The sequence below is a fragment of the Strigops habroptila genome, chromosome 9, assembly GCF_004027225.2.
Source record: "Strigops habroptila isolate Jane chromosome 9, bStrHab1.2.pri, whole genome shotgun sequence".
Taxonomy (NCBI): domain Eukaryota; kingdom Metazoa; phylum Chordata; class Aves; order Psittaciformes; family Psittacidae; genus Strigops; species Strigops habroptila.
Window position 1 is genome coordinate 13,077,224 of NC_044285.2, and position 27,967 is coordinate 13,105,190.

General features: G+C 42.6%; 2 protein-coding genes across 8 annotated transcripts in view; both read right to left on the reverse strand.

Moving 5' to 3' along the window:
- MYO5A (myosin VA) overlaps window positions 1-11,761 on the reverse strand; it is a 101,121-nt gene extending 89,360 nt beyond the window's left edge. For 4 of the 7 annotated variants that reach the window (XM_030497454.2, XM_030497460.2, XM_030497455.2 and 1 more), the window contains exon 1: window positions 11,565-11,760. In XM_030497454.2, the coding sequence (XP_030353314.1) occupies window positions 11,565-11,591 (27 nt within the window). In that variant the 5' untranslated portion in view covers window positions 11,592-11,760. Of the gene's footprint in view, window positions 1-11,564 lie in introns of all 7 variants that reach the window. The other 3 variants (XM_030497461.1, XM_030497457.1, XM_030497456.1) reach the window with 1 other exon arrangement.
- Window positions 11,762-16,088: 4,327 nt separating this feature from the next.
- On the reverse strand, window positions 16,089-27,875 carry ARPP19 (cAMP regulated phosphoprotein 19). The gene is made up of 3 exons (XM_030498521.1): window positions 27,661-27,875; window positions 22,658-22,780; window positions 16,089-19,379 (listed from the first exon to the last, which is right to left on the reverse strand). The coding sequence occupies exons 1-3, from the start codon at window positions 27,703-27,705 to the stop codon at window positions 19,209-19,211; spliced, it is 339 nt and encodes a 112-aa protein (XP_030354381.1). The 5' UTR covers window positions 27,706-27,875; the 3' UTR covers window positions 16,089-19,208.
- Window positions 27,876-27,967: the final 92 nt, after the last annotated feature.

Here is a 27,967-nt window from a genome sequence, read left to right on the forward strand (position 1 = left end):
TGTGTGCTTACAGTGAACATTGTGGGTATATTACAAAAATACTTCAGTTTAAGAATTTCTCAAACCATGACACCAATACTTCAGGAATACACAAAAAAATCCCCATTCAATGTGTCACGATTAACTTCATGGGTACCTGAATTTAAGATCCGAGAAAACAAATACCATGAGGGCAAATGAAAAAAGTGTTTGTAGGATTTTGTTTTAACACTAAGATGATGCAAGTCATAACACAGACTTCACAGCATCCTTACCTAAATGGTGAAATACGTATTACTTCCAGTACAAATTCCACTGGTACAAATTCAGTTAGGACCCTCATGTTTCCAAATGCTGATGTCACACAAAGAAATGTTCTTAAATGGACTTAAGATCTTACAAATTACCAAAGTTTCTAGAACCTCGCCCACAGGAGCCAGGGAAATCGATTCGTTTCCCACAACACGCAGCACAGCCCAAGTTTTGCTCAAGGACAGAAGGGGCTCATAGCACTGGCTGCAGCTGGTTCTTCAGCCTGGGCTCCTACACAGAGAGAGGAAGCACTTTCTTTTGTCTCAGTGCCCCTGCTTCAGTGTGGAGCCATCTGCATCGCTGCCATGAGATTATTTGGTGTATCTGGCACTCGCTTAGGCAGGAAAGGAAAATAAAGGGTTGTATTGATTGGGCAGATGCACTGTGCCGTGCCCTGCTGCAGCACTGGGGTTTGAAACAAGAAGTTCTTGAGGAAAAAGTTGTGGAGCCATAACCAATCACCTGGCTCACAGAGACGAAATAAAGCCAAGTTTTCTGATATCTGTAAAACATTTGGAGTATGGACCGTTGATGACTTAACTGTGAAAGCTTAAGTCAAAAGTTAAAAATGAAAGGAAAGGAATTTGGCATAAATTTTGATAGAAGAATGCGCTTTTCTGAGTATCAATCTGTAAAGTTGAGCTCAAATCCACATAGCATTCTTTAGATTTTACTTAATCCTAGCCATCCCCCCCCCAAAAAAGTCACACTGAAAGTAAAACACCTGCTTGGAGTTCTAAAAATCAAAAATAACTGATATTTATTTTTAATTTTTTTTAGAATGACAGAGAAGGCCTAGGCTGCGATGTTGTTACAGCATTAAAACAGAGCTTTTACTGACTGCACTCGAGTTATTCAGGGAAAACTAGTTTTACTCAGCTAACCCAGAACATAACTCTGTCATTATGGTCAAGTCCATACCAGACACCTTTCTGCCATGTTATAGGAGCAACCTGACATCAGTGAAGCACATCTAATGAGGTTATATTTAGTCCCCCCATTTTTTCATGGGAAATTAACAGAAAGTCCCCATGCAAGGAAACCAGAATGACCTGCTAGGAAGAGCCATAAGCTCTAACTTCAAACCAGCGAGCAGTTAAACCTCCCACAGAGCCTCCACAAGAGCCAGGGGAAGCTGTGAAAGCAGAACTAGGGGAAGGCCAGTGTTGCTACCAGGAACTCCCCAGCGAGAGTGGCTGCACTTCTTCCCCCGCGACTTTCAGCCCTGCTCTTGTACATCCCCAAGGGATGTAAATGCATGTGCAGGAGTCACAACAGGGCTGTGAGCACCAGCACCGCCAGGACTCAAGTGCTGCCTGGTCCAGCCCATTCCCTTACTGCAACTCTAACCTCGGTTAACACGAGAAATTACAGAAAACACCTCTGTCTTGGAGAGGGGAGTGAAATTAATACCTTTCACAATGGCTGGAAATTGTATACCACATTCAGCCCTAGAGAAACTATCCCACTTCTTTTCTCTACAAGCGTTTTCTATTTGATTGTTTGCAACATGTTTACATTGCCTTTGTATTTCCAGTACATAAGACTGTCACAAGGAAAAGAGCACTCTGACATCAAATTCTAAGTTCTGCAAATGCTTCTCCTCATGTAAGATTTCTCTAAGGGAGACAATGTCCTAAACAATGAAATTATTGTCTGGTATGTCTGAAAAAGTCTTCCTTATGCATTCCAGATCATAAGTCAAAACTCTACTTACTTTAAACCTTAATAAACCATTATACTAATAAACTATAATATGCTTGGCTGTACAGCCTTCACCTATGTAAAAACCAAGAAAAAACAAACATTCTACTTACTTTCACATACATACAGTCTAAACCATCTATTTCCATCCTGTATCTCTTGTAACACAGATTTTCAGCACTTTCGGAGGCAGGTGATGTTTCTTTTCCAGGCAAAATGGGCTCAATCTCCATGGAAAATATTTCCATATTTCCTATATTGGTGTATACTAATTCATAAGGCAACTTGGGAATATCTCTCTCTGGCTTCCTCAGCAAAACAACTGAGATCATCAGCTTTAAAGATACTTATGAATAACCCATGGAGTCTGCAGAGAGTAACGTGTGACAAGCCATGTTGGGGCAATGAATTCCCGCATTGTTAGAGCAACTCATAGTATTTTTACACTCTTGCTCTCCAAAGGGCAAGAGCATCCTCCTGTAAATCACAAAGTAATTGCAAAACTCTCATCTTGTAATAATCAAATGGAACAACTCAAAGACACTATTGGTAACTGCAGCGGGACTTCATGATTTTTCATATCCGTTTACAAAAAAGAGACCATATGGGTATGAAAGTCACTCAGATGAGAAGTCTCTGTTCTCCTATATTTAGGACTGTCAAGCTAGAAACGTGCAGTTTACATCTAACCACACAGCAATCTTGGGAAACTTGACACAACAGGTCACACATCGTATTATTCCCCCCCTGTGTTATCTACTACAAAGACAGAATGAGAGCTCTTCAAAGCAATGCTGCTTTAGTCTTTACATTTAATTGTAAAGCGAGGGCTCTCATCAGACCACAGTGTATTTAAGTAGCCTGGAAGAGTCTGCTTTTAACTGTCCTCACTGTCTCCTAAGAGCTAAATAAACTCAACAAGCCACTTCTCCTGCTAATTACCAGTGGCACTTTTTATCCTATATGAATTACCCTCACAGCCCTACCTACAGCCGCACCTGAAGGGAGGTTAAAAGGCAGAAATGAAGATCTGATGAGCAATGAGGGAAATACAACAGCTTTGAACATGTTCATAAAATAACCACAACTTTCCCCAAGCAGCACCAAGGTAACAGACTCAAAGACGACCCTGCAGGCACAGCTGCATTCTGCTTTCCTGACTGCTTCTCCTCCAGTGTCATCTTCATGCTGCTCCCTCAGACCGTTCCTCAGCACGGTGACTTCTCATTCATACTTGCTTATTTGATGTTAGGGTTTATACCTTCTTATGCCTTAACATTTTAAGAAGCTTTACCCCAGCCTTGAGTACCTCCATGCCATTATTATTCAGGGAAAGATCTGTGACAATTCTTGCTATTGTCCCTGATTAACAGGCCAAAGAAATTAAATCCATGCCACTAAGGAGAACAGATGGTGTAAAGACACAAGATCTCTGATTTTATAAGTAATCCATTTTTATCTTCTTCAGAATTTGCATTAAAATTCGCAAAGACATTAAAAGTTGGATCAATATATGCAATCCACATACAGTAGGAGTGAAACTTTATTAGTGGTGCCTAATGTTTCCTGTGCTTACCTTCCAGCTGCCTAATGCCCAGAATTCAGCAAGAAGGGCACTCCCCTAATGTAACCACACCAAGTACTTAGCATCCTTTTAAAAACAAGCAATCAGAAGAAACTCAAACAAACAAAAAAACAACAAACCTTTTAGGCAGCGCTGATTTCTTCTTTACATTTTATGCGTATATAAATAGACTGATATATACAAATAAAACTACTAAATACTGTGATTAACTGAGAGCAGGCAGCAAAGCAGCTGTACTGTCACAGAAAAGGTGCAGGTTATGACCCCTATGGCCAGGAACAGGAAGATCCCAAATCACCAAGATTATCAGCTTGGTATCTCTGGTGCTTTTCACATGTGTGCAGCACTGGGCAGTTCAGGTTATCCATCTCACACAGTATTTCATATCAGGCTGCTGCCTGTTGCAAACTGAGACAGTGGGCTATGCTAAAATAAGATGAGTGGAACCACTATGTCCCTGAGATTGTGGGTGTCCTGAAAGCAGAAGCTACTCCTGAAAATACACTCCTGCTATTAAATATTAAAATTGGGTTTTAAGTAACCAACCTACTGCAACACTGCATACATAGAGCTTAACACGAAGAACTCAACAAGACAACATCCCTAGGATATGTTTTAATTTGTTTTCCTGCACAAATTATTCTGAACAGGTATACAACAGCACAGTCATCCCCTGCAAGAAGAGGAAATCAAGAATAAAAGGCCCAGTCTTTCAGATTTACATGCTTGATTTCGAAGCATAAAATTAAGCAATGCAATTACTCACATGGAATAAAGATAAATTTTTGCAGTATCAGGCTTAAGCAAACCCAGGGTTAAGCAAAGCCAAGCAACACGGAGAACAGGAGGAAATGATGCAGTCCTAAGAGTGGCATAGAGCATGGACTGGCACCAACATGAAAGTGCTGTTCTCTGCCAGGAAGTCACTAAAAGCCTTGCTATTAGTGTTGGTAGACAAGGCCTTAGCAACACAATCATACAAGTCTCTGTTCTGGATGCAGCTCAAAAGTAAAGCCAACAAAAGGAAAAAGTTACTGTACAAAGAGCCTTTGAATTCAACATGGTTTGAATTTTCTCTATCTCCCAGGCCATTTAGATACCAGATTTAATTTTGTGCCTAATGCATTTCTACTTACTTAAAAGTGTTGGTACCAATTTAAACCCATCAAACTCTTAGGAGCATCATTCCCAAAACAAAAACATGCATCTGTTGTAGTGTATCATGACTGTGGTTATGGTCTATGAAAATAACTTAATCAGAAAGACATAGTTTGAGGAAAAAGTCAAAGTCACAGGCACGATGAAAATTTCCAAGAACCACAGCTTTACTCTGACCCTAACACCGTATTTTCTGCAATAAGAACCACCTATCATTAAGGGGAAATTGGGAGTTCTTCCTTGCTATTTCAGCAGCAGAGAAGACAAGCAGAAGGTGCACAAGCTGCTGCAACTCATTCGAGCAGCTTGCTGATGGAGCAGTCAGAACAATAGCCTTGCCCAAACACCGTTTCTTGGCCTTGGGCCCAACTGTACAAATACTCACTATCAGAGTCCAGCACGATACAGGCAGTAGTAAACACCGCTCCACTACAGCGAGCACAAAATTGGATCAGAGTCAACCTCTGCACCTTCGAGTATACAAAATAAAACCCAGCCAAGCAGAGTTCAGACTCTGCTCATCCCTAACTTTATACAGGCAAACCATGCCAAGCTGACTTCAATCAAAAGGCATAAACCAAACCCACTGCATCAGAGGAGCTCTTGCTGCTTTACAGCTCAAAGTGAAACTGGGTCCATCATCCACCCCCTAGCCAAGATGCGTTTCAAACCAGCAACGTCTGATGTATGCTCACATATACATGCATGCATCACAGACTCCAGTAATACGAGCAAGACCTCAAGTAGTTAAGTATTTGTTTTGTGTATGCTTTGCGTTTTCAAGTAACAAAATCCAAATTCAATGTCCCTGTAGGACACCCCAAGTGGTTGGTTCCTCTGAGGTCTGCTGCAGAGGCTGTTCTGACTTGCCAGAAATCCAGGCACCATCCCACTGGTACCCACAGGACAGCAGACTTGCCAGCTGAGCACTACTTTTCCCTCACAGCAGAAGCACCATTTACAATTAACCTATCACTTCTTGCTTTTTTTAAATCCTATTGAAAATGGACCATCCAGAAACAGTGAAACCTTGTGATACTGGACGGTTACGTGACTTCCTCCAATTCAACTGGTTCAATGAGCAAATTTCAATAACAAAAATGCTTTCTTTAGTCCTACAAAGGTTAAACAATGAGTCTCATTTAAAAGAGAGACAAATTGCTTTGTTATTAGAACAAGTGGAAAGGATTAAACTCCCCAAGGCCCCACGAGGAGACCCTAAGAGCCAGGTACATCTGCCTGACCAACCGCCTGCTCCCTTCCAACTCAACCTGGAGCTCTGTGGCTCATCAAAAAAAAACGGTGGTCATTGCACGCATTTCCTGGCACAGCAGGAGCTTGACAGCACTTTATCTCATCATTTGTTTCTCTAAAAAATAATAGTAATCCATTACCTAAGCCATCTGGTACACGCTATAAAATCACTGCAGTAGAAACAGACTGCAAATAACCGGTGGCAGCTCAGTGTATAGACACTATTATTCTGCAAGAATTGCTGATGACAGTTTGTGGGAGATTCCCACATAATCCACTAATATTATTAGGTAAATGTTTTAACATGATACCCATTAATTAATTAATTAAAAAATAAGACCACTTATTATAAATGGGACCTTCACAATTATTTTTACATATAACAAAGAATTCACACAACTTTCAAGATAAGGTCTACAGAAAAAAAAAAAAATATTTTGAAGCTATGATCTCCTGTCCTCCAAAACAGCTCCCAATGATACTACACTTCCAGTGTTTCAGTAGGCCTCCCAAAAACTATTTGTGTGCTGTGAGCAGCTTTCACAAACAGCTTGCTATCTCTCAGGCCCCACCGTCCTCCCAGGGTGGTTTCACTTCCTCCTGCAGACACACTCAGCACCCAGGGGAACAGCTCTGGTGCAGACTGGGCTCTGACTCAAACCATCGCTCCTCTCATTTCCCAAGGCTCACAGTTTCTTTTAACAAGAAGGATGGACTGCTGACACGTCACAGAGCTGCTGTTAGACAGCTAAGAGGGTTTTCAGTTTCTTGGGCTGCTCTGCTTGGCATTCAACTACTGGAAACATTTTTTTTACAAAAACATAATGAAATATCAAGGTTAGGGCAAACCAAGTATTGTTAGGCTGTTAGGTAATTATATCCCAGCACCGCCAGTTTAAAGGCAATAGGAATAAAGTTGGTGCAAAGTTGTGAGCTGTCACTGAGAGAGTTGCCATCAGGTTTGGTCTAGTGACACAGCAGGTCCCTGAAGCAGAAAAGCAACTGAAATAAATAACCCCTCTTCTGCTGCAGCATTTTTTAGGAGAGAAATAAAGTTTAAAAATACACTGTAAATGACATCTCTGTCATTTTCAGGTTAAATTATAAACATTTGACTTCTGCAACAGCCACTCTGCTCTCAACTGCACAGGTCCAACTCAGAAGCAGAGCAGGATGCCCAAGCTGTGTGTGGAGATAAGTGACTCTGGTCTCTGCATTACAGGGCAGCACGGCTCTAGAAGAACAAAGCAGCAACCTACTGAGACAACTGGTTACTGTTTAATGTTTAGGAAGAACTTATGTCACATGCAATAGTGTGAACAGCAACATACAAGACTGTATCATTAAGGCAGGGGTTTTTAACCCCAAGACAAGCCCACTAATAAGCATAGAAATTTGGCAATAGTTGTATTTGCTCTCACGCTCAGGCTGTTTTTTGCTGTATTTCCCTCCCCATGTACCATTAACATACACAAGAAGAGCCACAACCTGGTCAAAATCTGCCTTTTCCCATCTTTGCTTGTAAGGACCTGGCACAACTGAATTGGAAGACAAAGCCTCGTAACACTGCACAGCAGAAGCAGCTGCCTGCAGACAGCCCCAGGAAAGCAAGAAAGGGCTCCTTGGAACGCTGGGGAGTGCACGAGCGACATTTTGTTCTATGCAGTTCCCTCTGACACTTCCCTAACTCAGTTTACTGCTCATAAACCTCAAACTGAACCATTTCAAGGACAGAGCAGCAGGACTGAAGGTCAGCTACCCGTTCAGCTTGCCCACATCGTGCTCTCCAGTGAAACTGCTTACTGATTGCTCCGTGTTCAAAGGAATATTTCCACTCACTTTAACTGAAATTGGCTTAGGCCCTAAGTTAGGAGCGAGCTAGCTGGAGCCTGCTGCCCCAATCGCAAAGATACTGGAACAGGAGGAATATATTGGCAGCAGCAAGAATGAAAAATAAATGAATGTCTGACTGAATGGATAAATAAATAAGTGTGCTGTGCACAGCCATACAAAACTGAGACACAAACCCCAAGAGGGCAAAGCAGCATGCTCTAGGAAAGCACAGCTTGAAACAGAAACAACTCAAACCCAGGCAAAAAAGCATGGAGATAGAGGATGAAAATAAGCACATTATGTCAACTCTTCACTCTGACTTTAAAAGAGGCAACATAAACACAGTGTCTGATCTGCTTTGTTAATTTTCATGTACAGGCAATGAAAGCATGTGCTGGGGCTTGGTTTACACACCTGAAGCTCACAAAGGAGATGTCCAACACAAAACATGGCAGTTCAGCCAGTGCAGAGAAGTCAGATGAGCTCCATGTCTAGGCAAAGCGTTCTCACTTGTTCTTCATTTCCAAGGAAAGCAGATTACATTTAACAAGAGCCGACACATGGCCTAGATTGTCCCTATCAATTTTTATGGATCAGTACAAGTAGGTCAACAGTTACTGAAATGCTGATCAGCTACATCTGATCACACAACTCAGCGGGGCTATGGTGATTCAGGAAACACAGAGAGATTCTCCTAAGTTTGTTTCTAAAGTCAAAGAACCAAAGCTTTCAGAAATGATCTTACAGCAGGGTCACCAACCTGCCAGTGATGGATGTCCAACAGGACAAGTTAAATAGAGCTCACAGGCATAATATTTTAAATAGGAATGGCTGGGATATAACCCATGGAGCAGTTTTAAACTGCTGCATCCCACAATTGAAGCTAACGCCTTCAAGCAGAGTCTGTACACACAGCATCAGAGGGATACAAAGTTGGGCATGGTTCGGGCCCGTTGTTCACAACTAGTTTGTGAGTGTGCCAGAGCCAGTCCTTTAACTTAAATCCAAATTTCCAGATTAAACCATACACAACAAAGAGGCTGCCTACACAATGAGGTCACCAAGTTTAGATATACACCTGGATGAATCAAAGGAACAGGATCTTCACAGGAGTGGCACAACTTGCTCAAAAATGTGCATTGCTAGTTGCTAACAAAACAGAGTTTAGCTTGGGAAAATAAGAGTTCCTTTATGCTATTTGAAGGTGGCACATGGTTGGGACAATGGCTGCTATTTTTACACTCCCATGCAAAGGAACCAAATTTGAAGGCTTATCAGTGCACGTTAGCAAAACCGGACACACCGAAGAATACAGCAGAGCCCCACTTCCACAAACAATAGCTGGGAATACAAAGTCTGTGTCCCCTGTTCTCAGACAACATTTGAAGAGATGCTAACAACCTCCTTGTGACACTGGTTATCCAGTCATTGACGTACTTTTGCCAACTGTTTCCAAATAACTCACACGAACACAGCTACCTGAGCAACGCGGGCAAGCTGGGACATGGGTTTCCAGTTAAGAGAGCTGCCAGGCACTTTGCTCCAGGGGACACACATGCAACACAGACAGCCATCCATGATGTGCTGCAAATTCATACCCTGCCCTGCTTGCCAGCATGTTCTATGCCAACACCATACGTTAAGTGTCAGCGCTACACTGGAAGCTCTGGTGCTTTAGGCAGCTGTCCTGAATGACAATCCTGACTCTGCCTGCCAATACAGAAAAGATGTAAAGTCGCTCTTTCTGTGCCTACATATGGCTCTGAGGAGGACATGAACAGCCTGTGGTATGAAGTACAGAAGCAATCTCACTGGCCTTGGTCACCCAGTGAGGCCCTACTGGAGGATCATGCCTGCGCTTGTCTGACTTTGTGTTTGCTCTTTTTACCTCTGTGTGCTATGACCTTAAATCCATTATTTATGTTACTTAATTAAGGATGAGATACTGAACGTGATTTAAACAGCATGATGGCTTTACTTGGGAAAGAAGCCGGCAGAGACAGAAGACAGCAGAGACAATCTCTTTTGAATGCCCAGCAGCTCTCCTATCCCAGCACCCAATGCAGAGCCATGCCCTCCCTGGGAACTATAAGGGGTCCTGAGCTTTTGACTGTAAGACAGAAGATGCACATTTTTGGGGCACCTCCTGACCAAAGGATTGAATCAGTCAAGGAAGTGAATTCAAGGTCTGGCAGGGTTGGAAATTTAAAAAAAAAAATTAAGTATTTCTGATCAACTCTTTATGAGACATCTTAATTCCATAATAAGAACCTCCACAGAGAGATAAATCAAGAATACCTTTCCGAAGTAACTCCTCACATAGAGGTCTGTTGGGCGCCTGGGAACAACTCCGCAGCACTATTGCTCTCTTCACCAGAATGGTAATTTTCATCCCGTTTTGCAATGACAATTAACAGAGCTACTCCTCTGTGAGACACAAGGCACCAAGATGCCTCACATCCATTAATGCATTAGCACTCTTTGGGGGTGTAGGCGTGCACCTCACTTCTTCACGTTCAATCTCTCCTACACAAATACACTATTCAGATATGGTCAAGCCTATTGAAGGGACTCTCTGGTTTGATTTGCACTGATACACAGTCAATGTGTTGTCCACTGCATCTGAGTGGGAGGGCTCTGTAAATAAGGTGACCTATTCATGCCTAAACAAAAAGCCTGTTTCCTTTCCGTCCTCTCACAAAGAGCTAGACTGGGAATAATTTTGGAGTACTTCATGAAGTGGCTCAAGCATCTAGATGGCATGGCTTTCAATGAAGCATACTTTGACTGTGCAAGCTTTCTGAAAGAAGTATTTGGAGTTCACTGCGCTGTACTGTAGTGCTCAGTTCTGGTGACCCCAGTCAACTCTTCCACCCTTAGAAACTGTGGTCTGTCTTTTTTTCGCCAGTTTTTTGCACTAGATCAAGGCAGAGCGATGAAAACAATGCATTGCCGGTGGATAAAACAATCACTTCCACAGCCATCGATCAGCAGGCTTGGCCATCATCAAGATGCTCAGGGCAGTAACTGCTTCCAGGTAGAAGGTGATGAGATACTAACACATGAGGCTAACAAGATTAGAAAAATGACTGTTTAAAACGCACATGAGAGTCACGCACTGTACCGCTGCTGACTGTAGGGCTTCTGAACGACTGCCAAAAGAATAAATATAGTCTAAAGGTGCAGTGTCACCGAAAAGGTTAGTTTAATATCAGAGCGCCTATGCTGTGGAAGTGGTTTCTCTGCAAGGAGCGGGGCGGTGTTTCTGAAGGAGACAGCCGAACAGCGCAGAACCGCGTGGAATGGAATGGCCATTCCAACCCGTTTCAAGGAGCGGCGCATCCCTACGGAGCCGGCTGACCCGCCGCAGCCGCCCGCTCCCGGCACGTCCCCGGTGCCCAGGCCGGGGAGGGCAGCACGGCCGTTCCCCTGCGCTGCTCTGCGGGCACACACCGCCGCAGCCTCCCCCCGCCCGGCCCGGCGGGCAGAGCCTCCCCGGGAGCGGCGGGGCCCTGACTCACCGGGCCGGGCACGCACCGGCGGCGGGATGCGGCTCCATCCTGGGAAAAGGCGCCAGCTCCCGCCGGAGGCGGCTGCCGTGGCTGCGGCTGGCAGCGCCGGCCCCTGCCCGGCCCAGCGGCTCGGCTCGGCGCGGTGATGCCCGCCCGGGCCGCGCTTCCCCTCTCCCGCCCCGCGGCCCGGCCGCCCCGCGCAGCCCCCGGCCCCGCCGCCGCCCTACCTTCGTGTAGAGCTCGGAGGCTGCCATGGCGCAGGGCGCGGGCGGGCGGCCCCTCTGCGGCAGCCCGGCGGCGGGAGGCGGAGGCGGCGGCGGCGGGAGGGAGGGATGAAGGGAGGCGAGAGGGAGGATGCTCAGGCGGCGGCCCGGGCGCGGCGCGCCATGTTGCTACCTGCGGGGCGGCCGCCGCTCTGTGCATTGTGGGAGCGGCGCGGGCGGGCGGGCGGTGCCTCCCACCGGCGCGGGCCCCGGCGGTGGCCGCTCCGCTCCGCGCTGCCGGGGCACTAACAGCGGGATACCCGGCCCGCGCCTCCTCCCGCCCCGGGCAAGAGGCGGCATTCCTGCCTCCCTCTCCAGGCTGAGCAGTTACCGCTGGTTTCCTCACCAGGAGCGGTTACCGGGTTTGTCGCTTGCCACCCCGCGCTACTTGAATTGCGGTCCCCAACCCGCTCTGCAGCCCGGGCACCACCCTGTGCTCCTCTAACTCATTGGGAGAGGAGCCTCCTGTGCACCCTCCGCCTGCTGGGCTACAGCCTCCATGAGCCCCACTTGACATCCTTCCTCCACCCAGTCACATTGTGGGTTTCTGCATGTATTTCCCAAGCGCCACGTTTCCCATTTTTTTGTTTCCTCCCTCTGATTCTGATCCCATCCTTCCAATTGTTTACCATCTCTTCCAGCTTGATTGCATCTTTACACTGAAACCACTACTGAAGAGAACTGGGCCCAAAAGTTTCTTCAAAAAGCAAGTCCAGTTCTCACCAAGAAGCGACAGCACGTATCTCTGAAAAGTTTAATGTCTGTGTCAAAAGGGAACGAAAAGCATAATCCATGTTCTGGCTAGGTCTTGAGGTGGCACCTCATTGCTTTATGAATCATTGATGGGTGTTTTTTACAGCTCACAATATGACAAGACTTCTTTTGACAGCAGAACTGAAGCCATTACTACCTTTCTGTATTTTGCTTTTCCCCATGGGAATGCATCCTACCAGTCCAAGTGGTCCAAAATACAGCCAAGTTTCAAACAGCGACCTTTGCCACACTCCGCCAAACTGCTTTTGGCTTTTGCCCTCAGTCCGGCAAGGAGTCCAGACCCAGTTCCTGTGAGTTGCTGTCCAGGTCAGCGCTGAGGTTTTTGGCTAAGAAGTTTGCACAGCTGCTCTTCACATGAGCGCTATGGCAAAACAGACATCTATACTAAAGCTGCCAGTCATCTTTCATGTGTAACACGAAAGTGATTTGGGGTTCATTTAACAGTGTAATCACCCCCCTTTAGCAGGCTTCATCTAAGAATCTGGATGTATGAACCACAAATCTGTTTTGTTTTCAGAAGGGACCTGAACCACCCCTCTGTTTGCTGCTTCATATCCAATATTCAATACCCTTTTTTCAAGACATCTATTCTAAATTCAAAGACTCACTTCAGGAGTTTGCTTGGACTGTGGATTACTGTATCAGCCATTCACAGCTGGAGCTCAGGAGCCAAATGTAATTATAAGCCCCAGCAAAAAATAGGTATCCGAGTCCAAAATATGCTATGATTTGACACAATTTGCATAAACCAGGATTTCAAATCTGTCATTAAGGACAGGAATTGGGGGCACTGAAAGTTGCCAAGAAACAACCTGTTTGTAACGCATTTAGACTGACTACCTAATTATTACCTTAAGATGCATATTCTGCATCAAACATTTGCTGATAAGATTTTACAGGACCTCATCTTGTATCTTGCACAGCATCTTTTAAAAAAGACCATTTATGGCATTTGATTTTAGAGCATATATCCCAGGATATGCCAGCTGACAACGTACAGCTGATGTAGCTGACGCAGTCCACATGAAGAATTTATATTGAATTTGAAGCCAATCAAAAAAAAAAAAAGCAAACCCAAAAGATATAGAAAATAATCCTATGAATTGAGATTAGTTTATGTAATTTTTTTCAGAATTGACTACAAAGCATCTATCTTTTCCATCTATGTTCTGTTTATATCCATGATCTGTTCAACTGTGGCAGAAAAATTCCCTTCTCAATTAGGACTTCCTATTCAGGTGTCACACTGTACCACAAGTGAGCAGTGGATTCTCTGTTGGCCAAGCAAAAAATGGAATTCATTGGAGGCACGGAAATAATATGTTGTGGTAATATAAAGAACATGAGATGGACTATGTGGCATAGTGGATGGGCCTATCCACTCCTTCAGAAAAGCATCTGTATATTGAACATTGACCATCAGTGTAACTAATCACCGGAAAGACAGACAAAGCCAACTGAGGAATTTATAGGCTAAAATCCTCCACTTACCCTTTCCTGTATTCTCACACTACAAGGAACAGGTCTGTAACTTTTAGCTGCAGAAAACAAACAGGGCTGGTTTCAGCTGGCACTGACTGAACAGTTACCAGTTAAGAACTCCAAAATGTAACGCAAGAGATACAGAGGAAGAGATTAAAATCCTGTACCATGCATGTATTTTCCCAGCAATATTTGGGATTTACTTTCATTTTTTTCTGGCCTTACAGAAAAGACAAAACCTACATGATGAAATTCCCACACAGAAAGCTTGCCTCGATCTATCTATGCCTATACTAGGAAGATTTCTTTTGTCTCTAGAACACCACATACATATTTTCTTTCCAATGCATTAGCCAAATTTTTTTTCAACAGTATAAAAACCACCACCTGCAAACAGACCCAAAGGCCAGAAGAACCCACAGCTCTCTTTCTTGCATTTAAGCATCCTCGTAATTACAGCCATATAATTCAATGCCGTGCATTTAATCCAAATCCTGATGCTCCAGAGTTGTTTTTTCCTCAAAGCCATTAAGGAAACAACCCTACTATGCTAACACAGAAGTAGCAGCAGAGGTTGAATCCAGTCTCTGTGGAGATGTCAATGACAGTTATTTGACTATTCTGTAATATCGTCAAGGGAAGTTGACAGATCATCCAACCATAGTCCTCTTTTAATAGGAGCTACAACACTGTTCTGCAGTAAGGTAAAAGAAAACCTAAACCCAAATGAAATCTGTTACTAAATTTAGGCAAAGTCAGAAACAAAAAGTACTTCATCTTCCCATTTTAAACCAAAGTCAAATAAACATCCATCTGAATGGAAGGTGTCCCTGCCCACAGCAGAAAGGTTGGAATTAGATGATCTTTAAGGTCCCTTCCAACCCAAACCATTCTGATTCTGTGAAATCAGTGGAGGCTTTGTCAATATTTTCCAAAGCAGTAAGTAAACAGGCTTCTGTGCCTCCTATAAATATGGAAGATATTCATCATGCACATGTATCAAGCAGCATGCTCACTGTAACAAAGATGTACTGCCTGACACTGACAATTCAGTCACCTATCCCTAAACTAATGCTTTTTCAAATGCATCAGTTGAGCTCAAGGGTATGTCTGCCTCCGTGCTAGCACTCCAGAAACATTTTCAAGATAAATATTTTGTGGGAATGAATGCTTTGAATATGCATGGAAATTTTCGGATTTCAAGTTACTCTGGATCTAGAAATACCAGATATTGGGAAGAAAAAGCCAAACCTGTGAATCTAAAAAGAAGATGGCTCACTTGTACTACAGCAGGAATAAATAATCAAACCACATATTCAGCTCAATGCCACTTTAAATTAAAACAAACATTTATTCTGCTTGCATGCTCCCCCAGGCTGTTCTCCCCAAGTTCTCAGAAAGCCCCCTGGTCATCAAATGAACAAGTTACTGCAATCTTGCCTCCCTCCTGAAGAATGTGGTCATGTTCTGTGAGCACAGCCACTAACTGTGAAGCTTCTCTGGGCACAGCTTTGTGCAACTGCACCTGCCTCAGCTCTAATTAGAAAGAGATTTGGGCATTAAGCCTGTATTTTAACGGTTTCTCTTTGCCTGAAGATTGATGCCACTCCCCATACAGAGATTCAGGTGAATTACTTTAGGTTACTAATGCCAGTGTTCATGCAGCCTTTGCACCGCCCCAGCACAGTATCTGAATGACACTACTTCAATCAGACATTTTCCTCCTTAGTTAGTCATGCAGAGTACAGGTGGTGTTACTACGACCTTGATGACTGAGCTAATTGTGTAAATACACCACACAGATCTTCAAGATGCACAAAGATCAGCACCTGAGTCAATGTGAGTACGAAATTAGTTGGACTTTTCCCAGAATCTTGATTTCTTGAAAATGTTGCCACATTCAGGCAAATAGTCTATAGCAATAGAAGCTTCTACATGCCAAGCTAATTCCCAGATATCCCCTTCGCTCAGTGCAAGGGACCAAAACAATCATGTGTTACGGAGTTTTCAAACAATAAGCTTTTAATTGCCTTATTAGAAAAATAAGCACTGAAATATATATAAATGTGATTACATTAAAGTAATTCTGTAGTCTAACATACTAGAAACCAAAGCCTAGTCGTATTTTTAATGATACAGAGTACCAAGATTTAGGTTTCAGAAATTTTCCATAGAGAATACCAAAGTATCCCATATCTTTTAGGAAACCACAGTAAAGACAAGACAAACCTCCATGTTGCAATAAAAACTAAGTAGATCAATTTATTCTGTATACTATACAATGTGTAAGTTTGTAAAGAACAATTGACAATTTTATCACCTTAACATCTTGACTGGGTGTAAATATGTCCAACAAAATGTACTCCCGTGGCCTTTACACAAACACTGTCCTACTACATCAAGAACAATGAGAGGGAAGCCTTTGGTGTTACAGATTTGGGGACATATCTGTGAAGTTGTAATTAATCCACTTAACTATCTCAAATAAAATGTTGGTGCTATCTGCTATAATAAGCCTACATGAGTACTACTCTAATAACTAAACACTGTCTATCTTTAAAGGCAAGATATGAAAGGGACTGCCAGTCTACAGTGTGGACAGGTTTTCTTTGAAAAAGGCAATTATCAAATGGTAAAACTCATATAATACATTATGTACATAAGTTTGGATAGCTGAGTTATCTTGCTGGAGTAAGCTGAAAGTAAGCATCGATTTGCAGTCATGTTTGATTTACTGTTAAGTGATTATAGGACTTAAGTTTTATACAGTGTATAGAACCAAAATAGCTGTGCCTGCTGCTGAGGTCTGTCAGATGTGAAGGCTCATAATCAGTCGTTGACCTAGTTAGTATTACAGTACTTCAAATATACACATGGATAATATATTCATAGCTGAATTTGTAGTATTCTTAATAACTGCAAGTCACTGAGTGAACATCAGAAGAGCTTGTGCTGTCCAACCAGCAGGACAAGCTAAGTTGTAGCTAAGTGAGTGGAATGTTTAAATTTCAATGGCTATTTTTTTTTTAAACCTTCCCAAACATCAAGAAAGCTCACCTTCTGTGAGCTACAGAGTAGTGGCACCAGACAACACACAGCAAGTCACCTTAAGTTGTTCAAAATTTGTTTCGGGCCCAGTCCTATCATTAAGTTTCAATTTCATTTATACATACAAAAATAAAGAAGGATTTTCACATTAGGACAAACATCTATAAAAAGCAGTTTGCTTCAATATATCCAGTTTCCTTGTTATTGTCCCAGCCTACTTTCTTTCTTAAAGAAGTCAAGTAGGTTCATTTCTCCAACCTGTTCTGCAAAAGTCACAGATTTTTGATAATACTAGTGGAGGATAAGGAATAAGGACAAATTTGACAGAGCCCATTTATTTACTAGAAAGGGGCTATATAGACTTGAAGACAACCAGGTTAGCAATTTCAAAATTCTCTGGAATGACTTCTCTGAACTGAAGACATTATACAGACACCAATAATACTTTGCCCATGTTCTGATCAAAATAGGACCAAATTATTCATTTTCTCTTGATCATTTTCTTATGTTTGCCTTTAGAAGAGAACATTACAGAAGATATGGGCCAGTGTTCTTTTTGAACTGGCAGTCCTTTATCCTGTAAGACCTTTCTAACTATGTCAACAAAAGCACATCCTTCTGAAAACATGCATCTGTAAGAGTGTGTTCTAATACCTGCATTGGTGCTTTGTTTACAATAGGCTGTTTCAGAACTGTTGCTTTCAAGAAGGTGGTATTCAGTAAACTGATCTTTTTAAAGTTTCTAAACTCCCAAAGATCAAGGCTGTGGTTACCTATATGAAAATCAATTACATTATGGATCATACTGTGCTTTTAATATTCTGATTTCATTGAATAAACATGCTTTTAAATGCTTCAAGTTACCTTCCTTATATCAACTATGTATTTTGGCTATCTAGTACTTACGACCTGCATCATGAAGATGAACTGAAGTTCATTCCTATTTTCTGACATGAAAAGTTACCTATTTCTCAATAGGTCATTGTATAAATACCACTTCCAGTTCTTTGTTTCTCCAAAGCCAATGAGGGGCTGCTGTATAACAAAGAGAAAAGGAAATATTTTACTACCACTTCAGGAGGCCAAGAAAAAAATTATAGCCTTCTCCTTCTAGAAGTCTAAAATAGCCCAAAGACAACTGCGTATCAAACCTCAGCAAGCCTAGATTTGGTGTTTGCCACACAAAAAACTCTCTAGAACAGTACATTTATCCATCTTCCATGTCATTAGATAGAGCATTTCAGCTTTAAAAGCTTGAAGAACTCCTGAACTGAAAGGGCATTTGCCTCCAAATATAGGAACAAACTCCAGATTTAGATTTGAATGCTGGACACTGTTGCAAAATCAAAATATACAACTGCAAAAGCGTAAGGCTGAGGCAAGTGTAAATGTGTTTCCCCAATTTCAGGTATACAATTTTAACTTTCAGTAGCAAGATTCTGGGCTCTTAGTTTCAGGACAAGACTTTGAAAGATACAGAATCACTTGTGCTTTGATTGGCACATTATCTGCTTTTTAAAATGTAAAACTAATAGACGTTTGCAAAAGATTGTGCAAAACTATTGTATTTACAAAAATGGCACAAAAGTGAATTCAACAGTCTATGCACATGCACACTTCATTCACATCTTCAACAAAAGTGTGTCCTAAGCTACGGAACTGAAAAGATACCAGCTTCAACAGGCAGTTGTCAATAAGCACTAGATTCACAAGAGTTACACCAAATGGGCAAATATTGCCCAAGTAAAAACTCTATTGTTAAAGCTGAAACAGGTTTAAGGCCGTTCAAGTTCAAAAGCAGAAACAAAATTCAATCAGAGCCCTGGTCTTTGATTTAATACATGCTTTACCATCTAGTAACTTGTGGTCTAAACCTCTATTTTAGACAACAAACCCAAACACGGAAGAAAAACCCAACACAACTGGAGGTTATATTAAATACAAATATGCTGTAATTAAGATGAAATAACAAAAGCAGAAACATTAGAAGTAAAACTTGCAATGTCACTTGCTGGAACCAGTCCTACACTAGGAAATGGGCAATATGTACATTTTCAAGTAGATTACATTGCTCTAACCAAACTTGTCCTTTTTATTCAGTGCATTGTTCTCAACTAGTTCAAATACTAAACGTTTTACTCTTAACAGTACTCCCTTACAATAGCAGCACATGCTATCGCTACCTGCAAAGCTGTCAGTCTCATGACTTAGTGTAAGAAAGAAAAAGGGGGATGTGAGGGTGAGAAATAACTATTCAGGAGAAATAACAGGAATGAGAATAATCATGCAGTTCAGCTGTTCTCGTCAGCCAGCCAGCTTGCTAGCAACAAGAGATGGTTTCCGCTGTGGAAGATCCTGTGGAGTAGGAATATGGTCACCAGTGACTTCTGTCTTGTCAGGTGCTGCAGTAGGCAGTTGCTTGTTCTTCATCTTTGCTTTAGCCATGTTGTAATCACCAGAATCAAAGTATTTTTGCTGGAAGATAAAACACATACATTTAAAAGCCTGAAATCTTATTGGATGCATACCCAGAAAGTAGATTCTCTAAATTTTAAACAGTTATAAAATCCTCCTGATTTGGCACAGTTAGCTTTACATTGATTAAAAATAAAATCTTATAAGGACTATTAGGCACACATATCTGAACTCTTAACATTAGTAATGGTAAATTTACAGTTACGGTTCTACATATACACATTATTTTTGCCCTGGTTTTCCCAAGAGTTCTGGTTTCTCACTAGTGAAACTTTGCATTTGTGAATTCTGTTGCAGCAAACAAGTTCTGCTACACAGAACAACCAAACAATGCATGAACTGAAGCTGGAAAACAGAGCCTGCTCCCTCATACCAGAAGATCGAAGCAGCATGAAACTGCATGCTAACAAGAAAACCCCCTATCCACACACATTAAAACAGTGAAACTACAACCCTTAAAGTTCTCAAACCAAGCATTAGCAAAGTCAAATCTACTGTGCAGTCCTTCTGAAAAACAATATGTGAAGGAAATTCTTATCCCACACTCCAGGTTTCTTCTGAATACAAAAATGAGCACATTAAGTTTGAAGTTCTAAAGCAGTGTTCCTTAGTATTTCAGCAAATTTTTATTAGCATTACCTTTAACAATGTTTTCTGGTGTCAGATTCTCAAAATACCAAGTTACCTATGGACGTTAAAGCCAATGACTGTTATGATTTATCTGCACCATGGTAAGATGAGACATGGAACTTCATCCAAGGTCTGCATCAAGTCTTCAACTGCTCATTGACAAGTCTGGCAGGAAAAGTTTATTTTGTTTACGTCTTACTATGACATTTACTGTTAAGGTACTTGCAATGCATGATTTTGAATAGATTGTCATATAAGGCCAAAAAAATTAGATTCGGGACAGAGATTTACACTAGCACCTGCTGCTTACAATCACAATGATCTCTGAAGGGAACACTCCGTAATTAGCTTTATATAGGCTTATTCCTAGGTCAGTCGAGCAGCCAGCACTATCTGCTACATGTAAGTGCTTTCAGGCTGCATATTACTACCATAGTCTTTATTTTACATTAGAACTAACCAGCTGCAAAACGTTCAGTAGCAGCAGCTGTTAGAGAGAAGTAATTTGAACTCCTGACTTAACAGACCTTCACCTAAGGGGGGCAGGTGTGGGTGTTTATGCAAAGCCCCCTGAAGAAGGATTTAAATATTCCCTGCCACAGCCTTAAAGTTACCAAATCCGTTTTTCCCATGCAGCCAGTAGTACATCTGAACCACACACTTTTATTCATAAACCTTCCCAATTCAATCCTTTTGACGGTGTAATCCCTATTTACACCACAATGTTCTAACACTGCAATCTGCAGACTAGACACCAAGTTATACCATAACCTAATTTGGAAAAAGGCGTTCATATTTTGCCCTTCAAGACTACAGCAACCAAAAGAAACTTTTAAACGACAAGAATTGCTCCATCTTTAGCTGTGTTCCTGTTGTTAATGCTTATCTATTTCTGTCCATGCAAGAGCTCCAAACAGAATCCCTCTACACGAACTTGGTATCGCATTGTTCTCATCTACTATTATTCTGGAGAAAGTGTGATAATGATGGTGTGTGCACCCAATGCAGAACATTTCTGGGGAGCAAATATCAATGGGTAAAGCATGTCCTAGTTGCCAAATCAAAGAAAATCAGGGCTGTTTTTAAGTACATACATTGAGAAGAATATCCGAGAAAACCCATCATCTTTCATGCATTAGAGTATCAGTCCATTTCCTCCTTCAACTTAAGTGTTGTGTTTTCCTCTGATTTACTCTAGCTTCTCATAGACGGCCTGTATTTGATCATCCCTTTCAAACCGACAATGTTTGTCCCAGTATCTTCATGTCAGAAACATGATCTGAAATATACTCACTATCCTCACTCTATTATAAACTTCAGCAATCCAAGCAGCCCGAAATACACCAGGCATCTATAGCAAGTAAAAATGCTTCCTCATTTATTTCATCAAGATGAGGATATTGTAACAGATCGTTATTGTTGGTGAGTTTTTCTCACATTTACACTGAGTGCAAGCACCCATAATTCCTTTATGGTCATCAATCCTTAGGCAGTGGATGCTGGTCTGTTTTCCTGTATTATTACTGCAATACATACTAACCTTCTCCATTCTGTGTCTACACGTGCACTGAACCCACTGAAGTCTAATTTAGGCTGCCTTTGACCACGTTAGCAGCCTAACTCACAAAAGGAGTCACCTAATATACTTGCCCATGCCCAGCAGCCATTAACTATGCTGCATATGCTCCAACTTATGAGAGAAAGCTTCTCCAAAAAACCTGCCAACATTCACAATTCCCAGGAGATGTTACCAGATAGTACAGAATTAGATCAGCACCGAACTCCAACAGCTGGTTTGCGAAGGGTTTATACTTGGAGTCATGCGTGCACTCAAAGGGCCTAGACAATAGTGAAAATAAAAAAAAGGAGGAAAAAAGAGGAAAAAAGAAAAAGAAAACAGCATGACAGCAGTAAAAGCACCATCAGAAGTAGTGATATTCTAGGATTATTCCAAGACCAGAGTTCTAGCATGCCTGAAAGGCGTTACATAACACCTTTATGAATAATTAAACTAAAAATAAAACCAGCCAAACAAGCAGCTGAATAACTAAGAAAATAAGAGACACTGGTTAAGTGTGGAACAAAATTGAAATACGAACTCACTCTTCATTCCTCTATCACTGTTTTTTTGTTATGGTATATATTCAGAATCATACCACCATTCCCAAGCTGCTGATGTCAGATGGTGCGTGGTAGACACTCAGTGTCTGCTCAGCAGACACTAAGCTTTCATGTGCTAAAACATGGATAACAAAAGCGGTCATTTTGGGGACTTAAGAATGGGCAAGATAAGACCAGTATGAACAGGGACGAGGCTCTGACCCTTAGTGTTTACTATGAAATCTTTTACGAAGTGTCTCAGAGCAGCTCTGAGCCAGATTTTAAGTTCAATTTTTTCCTATAAAATGCAGTGCAGTTGAGCCATTGCTGCTGCAGAACAGCTATCCTGCCAACCTGGCATTTGTTTTGTGGAAAAAAATTTCTCTTTCTTGTGCTTTCACAGACAAAGTTTAAATTTCTTAGCACTCTTTTACTCACAAAGGCCCGTGGGGCAGGGGAAAAAAAGAAACAAAAACCAAACACTAAACACACAGATACAGGGATTCTGGAATTTCTTGTCCATACTCTGTGGACAATGAATAACTTACTCCTTTTTGAAGCCTCTTCCTCAAGAAGTCTGAGCCTCCTGGCTTCTGGCCCAGGTGAGGATATCTTGCTTTCAATTTTGCTTCTTCAGCTTTCTCTGGGCTGATCACCTTATCCTCCATTTCCTGAAACACAATTAGCAATACTGTAAATGAAATATACAATAATGAACTATGTATGCAGAATCCCTTCACAGGTAATTCAACAGCAGCCAACTGCTGCTACCAAGTGAACATAATTATTTGATTAGACCTTTTCATACATTCTCTCCTGAATACTGACAGCAACTGTAGGAGTTCAGCCTCCCATCTTAGATACCCTTCCTGGAAACATGTTGAAATCTAATCAATGCATTTCTCTTGCACATAAAAATAGTTTATACCAAAATTAAATTATTCAATTCTGAAGGAAAAAAAAAAAGAAAAAAAGTCCCCCTAAACAAATTTTATTTTTTTTCTTTGTGAACACAAGGGTTCCACTAAAAACAAACAAATGTTGAGAGCTGGCAAGAGCCACAGGAATTTTTTCAACTCCCCCTGTTTGATCACGAAGTTGCACAGACAGACTAGCACTTGCATTGCCACAATCTAGTTTGTATAACCGCTCTAACTGTAATGTGTTGATATTCACTGTGAAACAGTGTTAAAGCAGCTCAGCCTCAAAAACATGCCTGCTATCATATTAGTAGCAACAATACTGTATTTCTCTATATATGTCTATAATTATCCTAAAATTATGAGGATGAAGACAGCTGGATAGTGCATCTAGGTAAAATAAAATGCCTATTTTATGAGTATACTGTAAAATGTGGATGTTCAAAGTAATAATTTGAAGATACTCATTTGGGAAAAATTGCAATTTGTTCATCCAGTCTTTCAACACTGACCTCTACTCCAGTCCATGTAGCAATTTGATGTATGAAGTGTAATTTCATCTATTAGATCATTTCTAAAGTATCTTCCATTCAAAATTCTTGTTTTGCTACTTTCCAGTATTTGGCTGAGGCTTTTGTCTTGTTTTGCATGCAAACCATTGCTACTTCAGGAAAAATATATATTGATTCGCACTGACTGCTGTAGTGCTGAATTGTTATTACCATTCAAAGTCACAGAAAGACTTTTAGACAGGAAATAAGAATTATCACTGACATTAGGAGGGCTTCACCTTCATCTGTAACTAAGGGTTCATACGCACTTAGAGCTGCTTAGGCAGCCCCTTCACACTCTTTCCATCCGTGCCACCATCCTTTGCACCATTCCGCATGATTGTGTGTACTCCACATGAATGGGTTACAGAAAATAATTCAACAGAAAACCAACCATCTTGCCCCCCGCTGGGCTCTGTTTCATTTGGATCAGTTTCCACAGTCTGTTTCAACAAGCGGCTGCACAAACAGGTATGTTAGCAGAGAAGCAGGGAGGACACAGGAGCACAAGCAGCTGAGAGCTTCTTAAGCCAGAGATGCCAAAGAACTAGAGCCACCACACTAGCCTACCCCCGTACTTTCCTTTATAAAAGCTCAAAGGTCTATATAATATTCAACATATTTCTGGTAAGAAGCCTCAAAAGCAAAGGTTATAGCAACAGACTTAGAACATAACATTGGCTAGCTGCTCCACTAGACCAAGACATATGAAAGAGAGCTTTGCACAATACAGCGGGAATCTGAATTAACAGTTCTACCAAGGAAATTCTCATAACAGTTAAAGAGAAACCTCTGTGAAGACAGGAACCAATGCTTTTTATTAGATGAAAACACAGCTAGGCAGTACAATGCAAAACACAAAAATACATATAAAGGGCTAAGTTTCCCTGACACTACTGAACACGGAACTATTCCATGCTATATAATCATACTAGCCAAGACCACAGTTTTCACATGTTTTTAAGACCATTCTTCAGCTGCTGTCCTTCCTATTGTGCTTTATTACCATGCCGACACTGACAGGATTTTCTCAAAAGCAATCCTTTTGGCTAAATACTTTCAACACCTAATGCTGAATCACTGGGTACTCACTGGTAAGCCAACAGACAAAGCATTTCAGGGAGCATGTTTTGCCAATACTAACCAAGAGGAGATTTTTTTTAAGGACGGCAGGCCAACAATAAATAGCTTACATAAATATGTATTCATGGTGCATCAAAGGAGACATTTATGCAGACTCACAGGGCTCACAAATCATCACACAGCAGGCAATCAAAACACAAAATACTGTGTTATGCATCAATGCAGCTGAAAAGGATACAGACTATGGTCACTTACCCTTGATGACCAAGAACAACTAAGACTCAAAAAGACTACGCAAGAATGAAAGAATTTCAACACAAAGACTTGATGGCAGGTTCGAAAAATAGTTAAGACAACAGTTCTTCATATAAAATTCAGTTAATCTGCAGAATCCATGCCAAAGGATACAGGGGGTGCCAAGAAATTAGATGAATTCAGAAAACAACTGGGTATGTTCATTCGCAGCTCAAAAGGCTTTTAAACCACAGACTGCCAAGACCCGGCATAGTTTTCTGGAGAAGATCACTGCATGCATGTCCTGACCTTATATCCTTCTGCGGACTAGATTGTCTTCAGCACTCCTGGAGATGTGTTGTTGAGCCACGACAGCTTTAACTCAAGCCAGCAAGGCTTGATCTTACATTTATAACATTCTCTGTCGAGTTACAGAAGCAATAAAAAGTGACTAACACATGACTGGGGGGGAGGAAGTCAAGATATACCACGCTCCTCTTCCTAGCAACAACCACACAAAAGCTATAATTTTAGATCTCTACAGGAATTTGACACAGCTAATGAAGTCTGCTTACTTCATTAAAAGGATCTACCAGGAAGGCAGTAGTTACCTAACTCATTTAAATATAGCTTTTGCTTTTAATCTTTAACAGAGGTAACAGCAGCATAAAGTTCCGTATTTGCTGGACAACTGAACTGCACGGGTAAAGAAAGAGCCATTGGCCTTTTAGAACTCTGGTATTAAGCGCTCATCCTCTTCAGCAGAAGATATTAAAAAAAATGGTAAAGCAGACAATAGGAAAACAGGACAAGATCACAACTCTACAGCAAACTTCTGTGGCAAAGACCAGCCCAGAAACGAAATGCATCACTTCCAACAGCTTCCTGAGAAAATATGGCTTTTAAGGCAAAAAAAGTCAGTCACCCAAGCATATGTTCTCCAACGTCTAACGTTTCTTTGTTGTTGAACTTCCCCCTGCCACTACCCTGAGTTTTCACACTGAGAACAGGAAATGCTGGTCTTTGGCAAGTTTTCAATGTGTATCACTCTCTTGTTTAACACTTTTCTCACTTAACACATGCACACGCCTCAGAAAGCATGTTAGGGAAGTATGGAAAAGAGGTCTGGTCATGAAAATGTTGTCTCAAAGTTCATTTAGAGGCTTCATCTTTTTTAAGCATATATATGAATAAGTACTGCAAAATGGGTTATTTATGTAAGTATTTCAGAGCTAAGCATTAACTGAGTCAGTGTTGAATTTTGCCTACGCAGACAAACAGTGCCCTAATAGCACTGATATCACAGGATCTTAACAGGACATAAACTCACAGCAATCCAAATTCTTTTTATTGATGTTATTAATTTGCCTTAAACACTTCATCAGATTAAAACTAAATCAGCACAAGTATGGGACTCCTGCCTCCCAGATAAAGGGTAGTTTTTCAAGCCCATGCATAAGCACTGCATTTCAAGACTTCAGTCTGAAACTTAGTGAGCAAAATCAGTGCCAGTCACCTGACTTCAACAGAACACACTAGAAGGCATCACAATAAACTTGCTACCACATGTTTTACTATGCTCTTATTAAAGAGCTATTCTAGGAGCACTACATAGGCCAGGGACTTATTTTTATAGGCTTTGAACAGGAACAGTATCCCTTCAGCAGTCCACCTAAGATGAACGTTAGGTCAAGCTGCACAACACGCATTTAAGAGCGGATTACAGACCTGCCATAGAAGCTGGTGCTGATTACTGCACCTATTGAGATGGCATCCTTCCATATTAACCCTCGAAGCTCTACCTGTACAGCTAACTCATATTACAAATTGTGAATTATTAAGCAAACAATTGATAGCTAAGGTAGATGAATCTACCTTTTTCTTTTAGCGCCCTCCAAAGCAGTATTTGTTTCATAACTTCTCCCTACCAGAAATAGCTGTGGAGATTGCAGCTGAGTCCCCACAGCAATGACGAGACTAAAAACCAAACGACTTCTTAAAGTCACAGCCCACAGACGGAAACTGCTAACACTACAGTCACCTGTGAAGCCAAATCCCACTTAGGAAACTGTAAAATTACTAGCTCCAGAGATGACGTAATAGCTCCATCACAAGACAACCCAGCCAGTTGTTCCTTCTAAAAGCCTGCACTAGAACGGGTCACAGCCATTGTGCTTGGGGTATGTGTCCTCCGAAACAGCTTACATCCAAACCCGAAATGCTTCTAAAAGCAGAATGAGCGTTTAGCCACCGGATCATCGCTGTCTCCCGCCGCGGCTGGGAGCTGAGGCTCGCCAGCGGGACGCGCTGGCAGGCAGGGCCCGGGGAAGCGCCATGAGCGCGCCCAGGCCAGCGCACGCCTGCGATCCACTGGAGAACAGCGATCCCCGAACGCAGAAGCCAACATGGTGGCGCCGCTCCTCCGCCTCCAGCCCCGGCCCGCCGCTCCCGCCACAGGCCTCGGGCCCCATCCCGCCCGAACCGGCGGCGGAGGGCGGCTGCAGAGAGCCGCCGGCTCCCCCTGCGCGGCGGCGCAAGGGCCGCTTCTCTGAGGGGGCTCCGTGCGCGGCCAGCACCGGGAGACGCTGCCTGGAGGGCCGCGGCGGCCCGCGAGGCTCCCCGGGCTCAGGGAGCGGGGGGGTGGGGGGAGGCCGGGAAACCCGGCCGCGGCGCCCCCGCTCCAGCGCGGATGGAGGCGGTAGAAGCGCCGCGGGCCGCCTCCCGCTCCTCGGCGGGGCTGCGCGGGAGGTGCCGGACACCCACCTTCTGCTCCTCGGCCGAGGCGGGCTCGGGGCTCTCGGCAGACATAGCGCCGCGGCAGCAGGACGGCGGGGAGAGGGCGGGAGAGGGAGGCGCGACCGCCGCTCCTCCGCGCACCGCAGCGCCACCACCGCCCCCCGCACAAGATGGCGGCCGCCCGCAGGACGGAGCGCCGCCGGGACCACACTTCCTCCGCGCGCGCCCGGGAGACGCTTCCCGTCTCCGCCCCCTGAGTTCACGTCCGCTGCCGGGCACACCGCGGCCCCGCGGGCCTGGGCCCAGCTCGGTGCTCAGCACGGCCCCGCCGCGC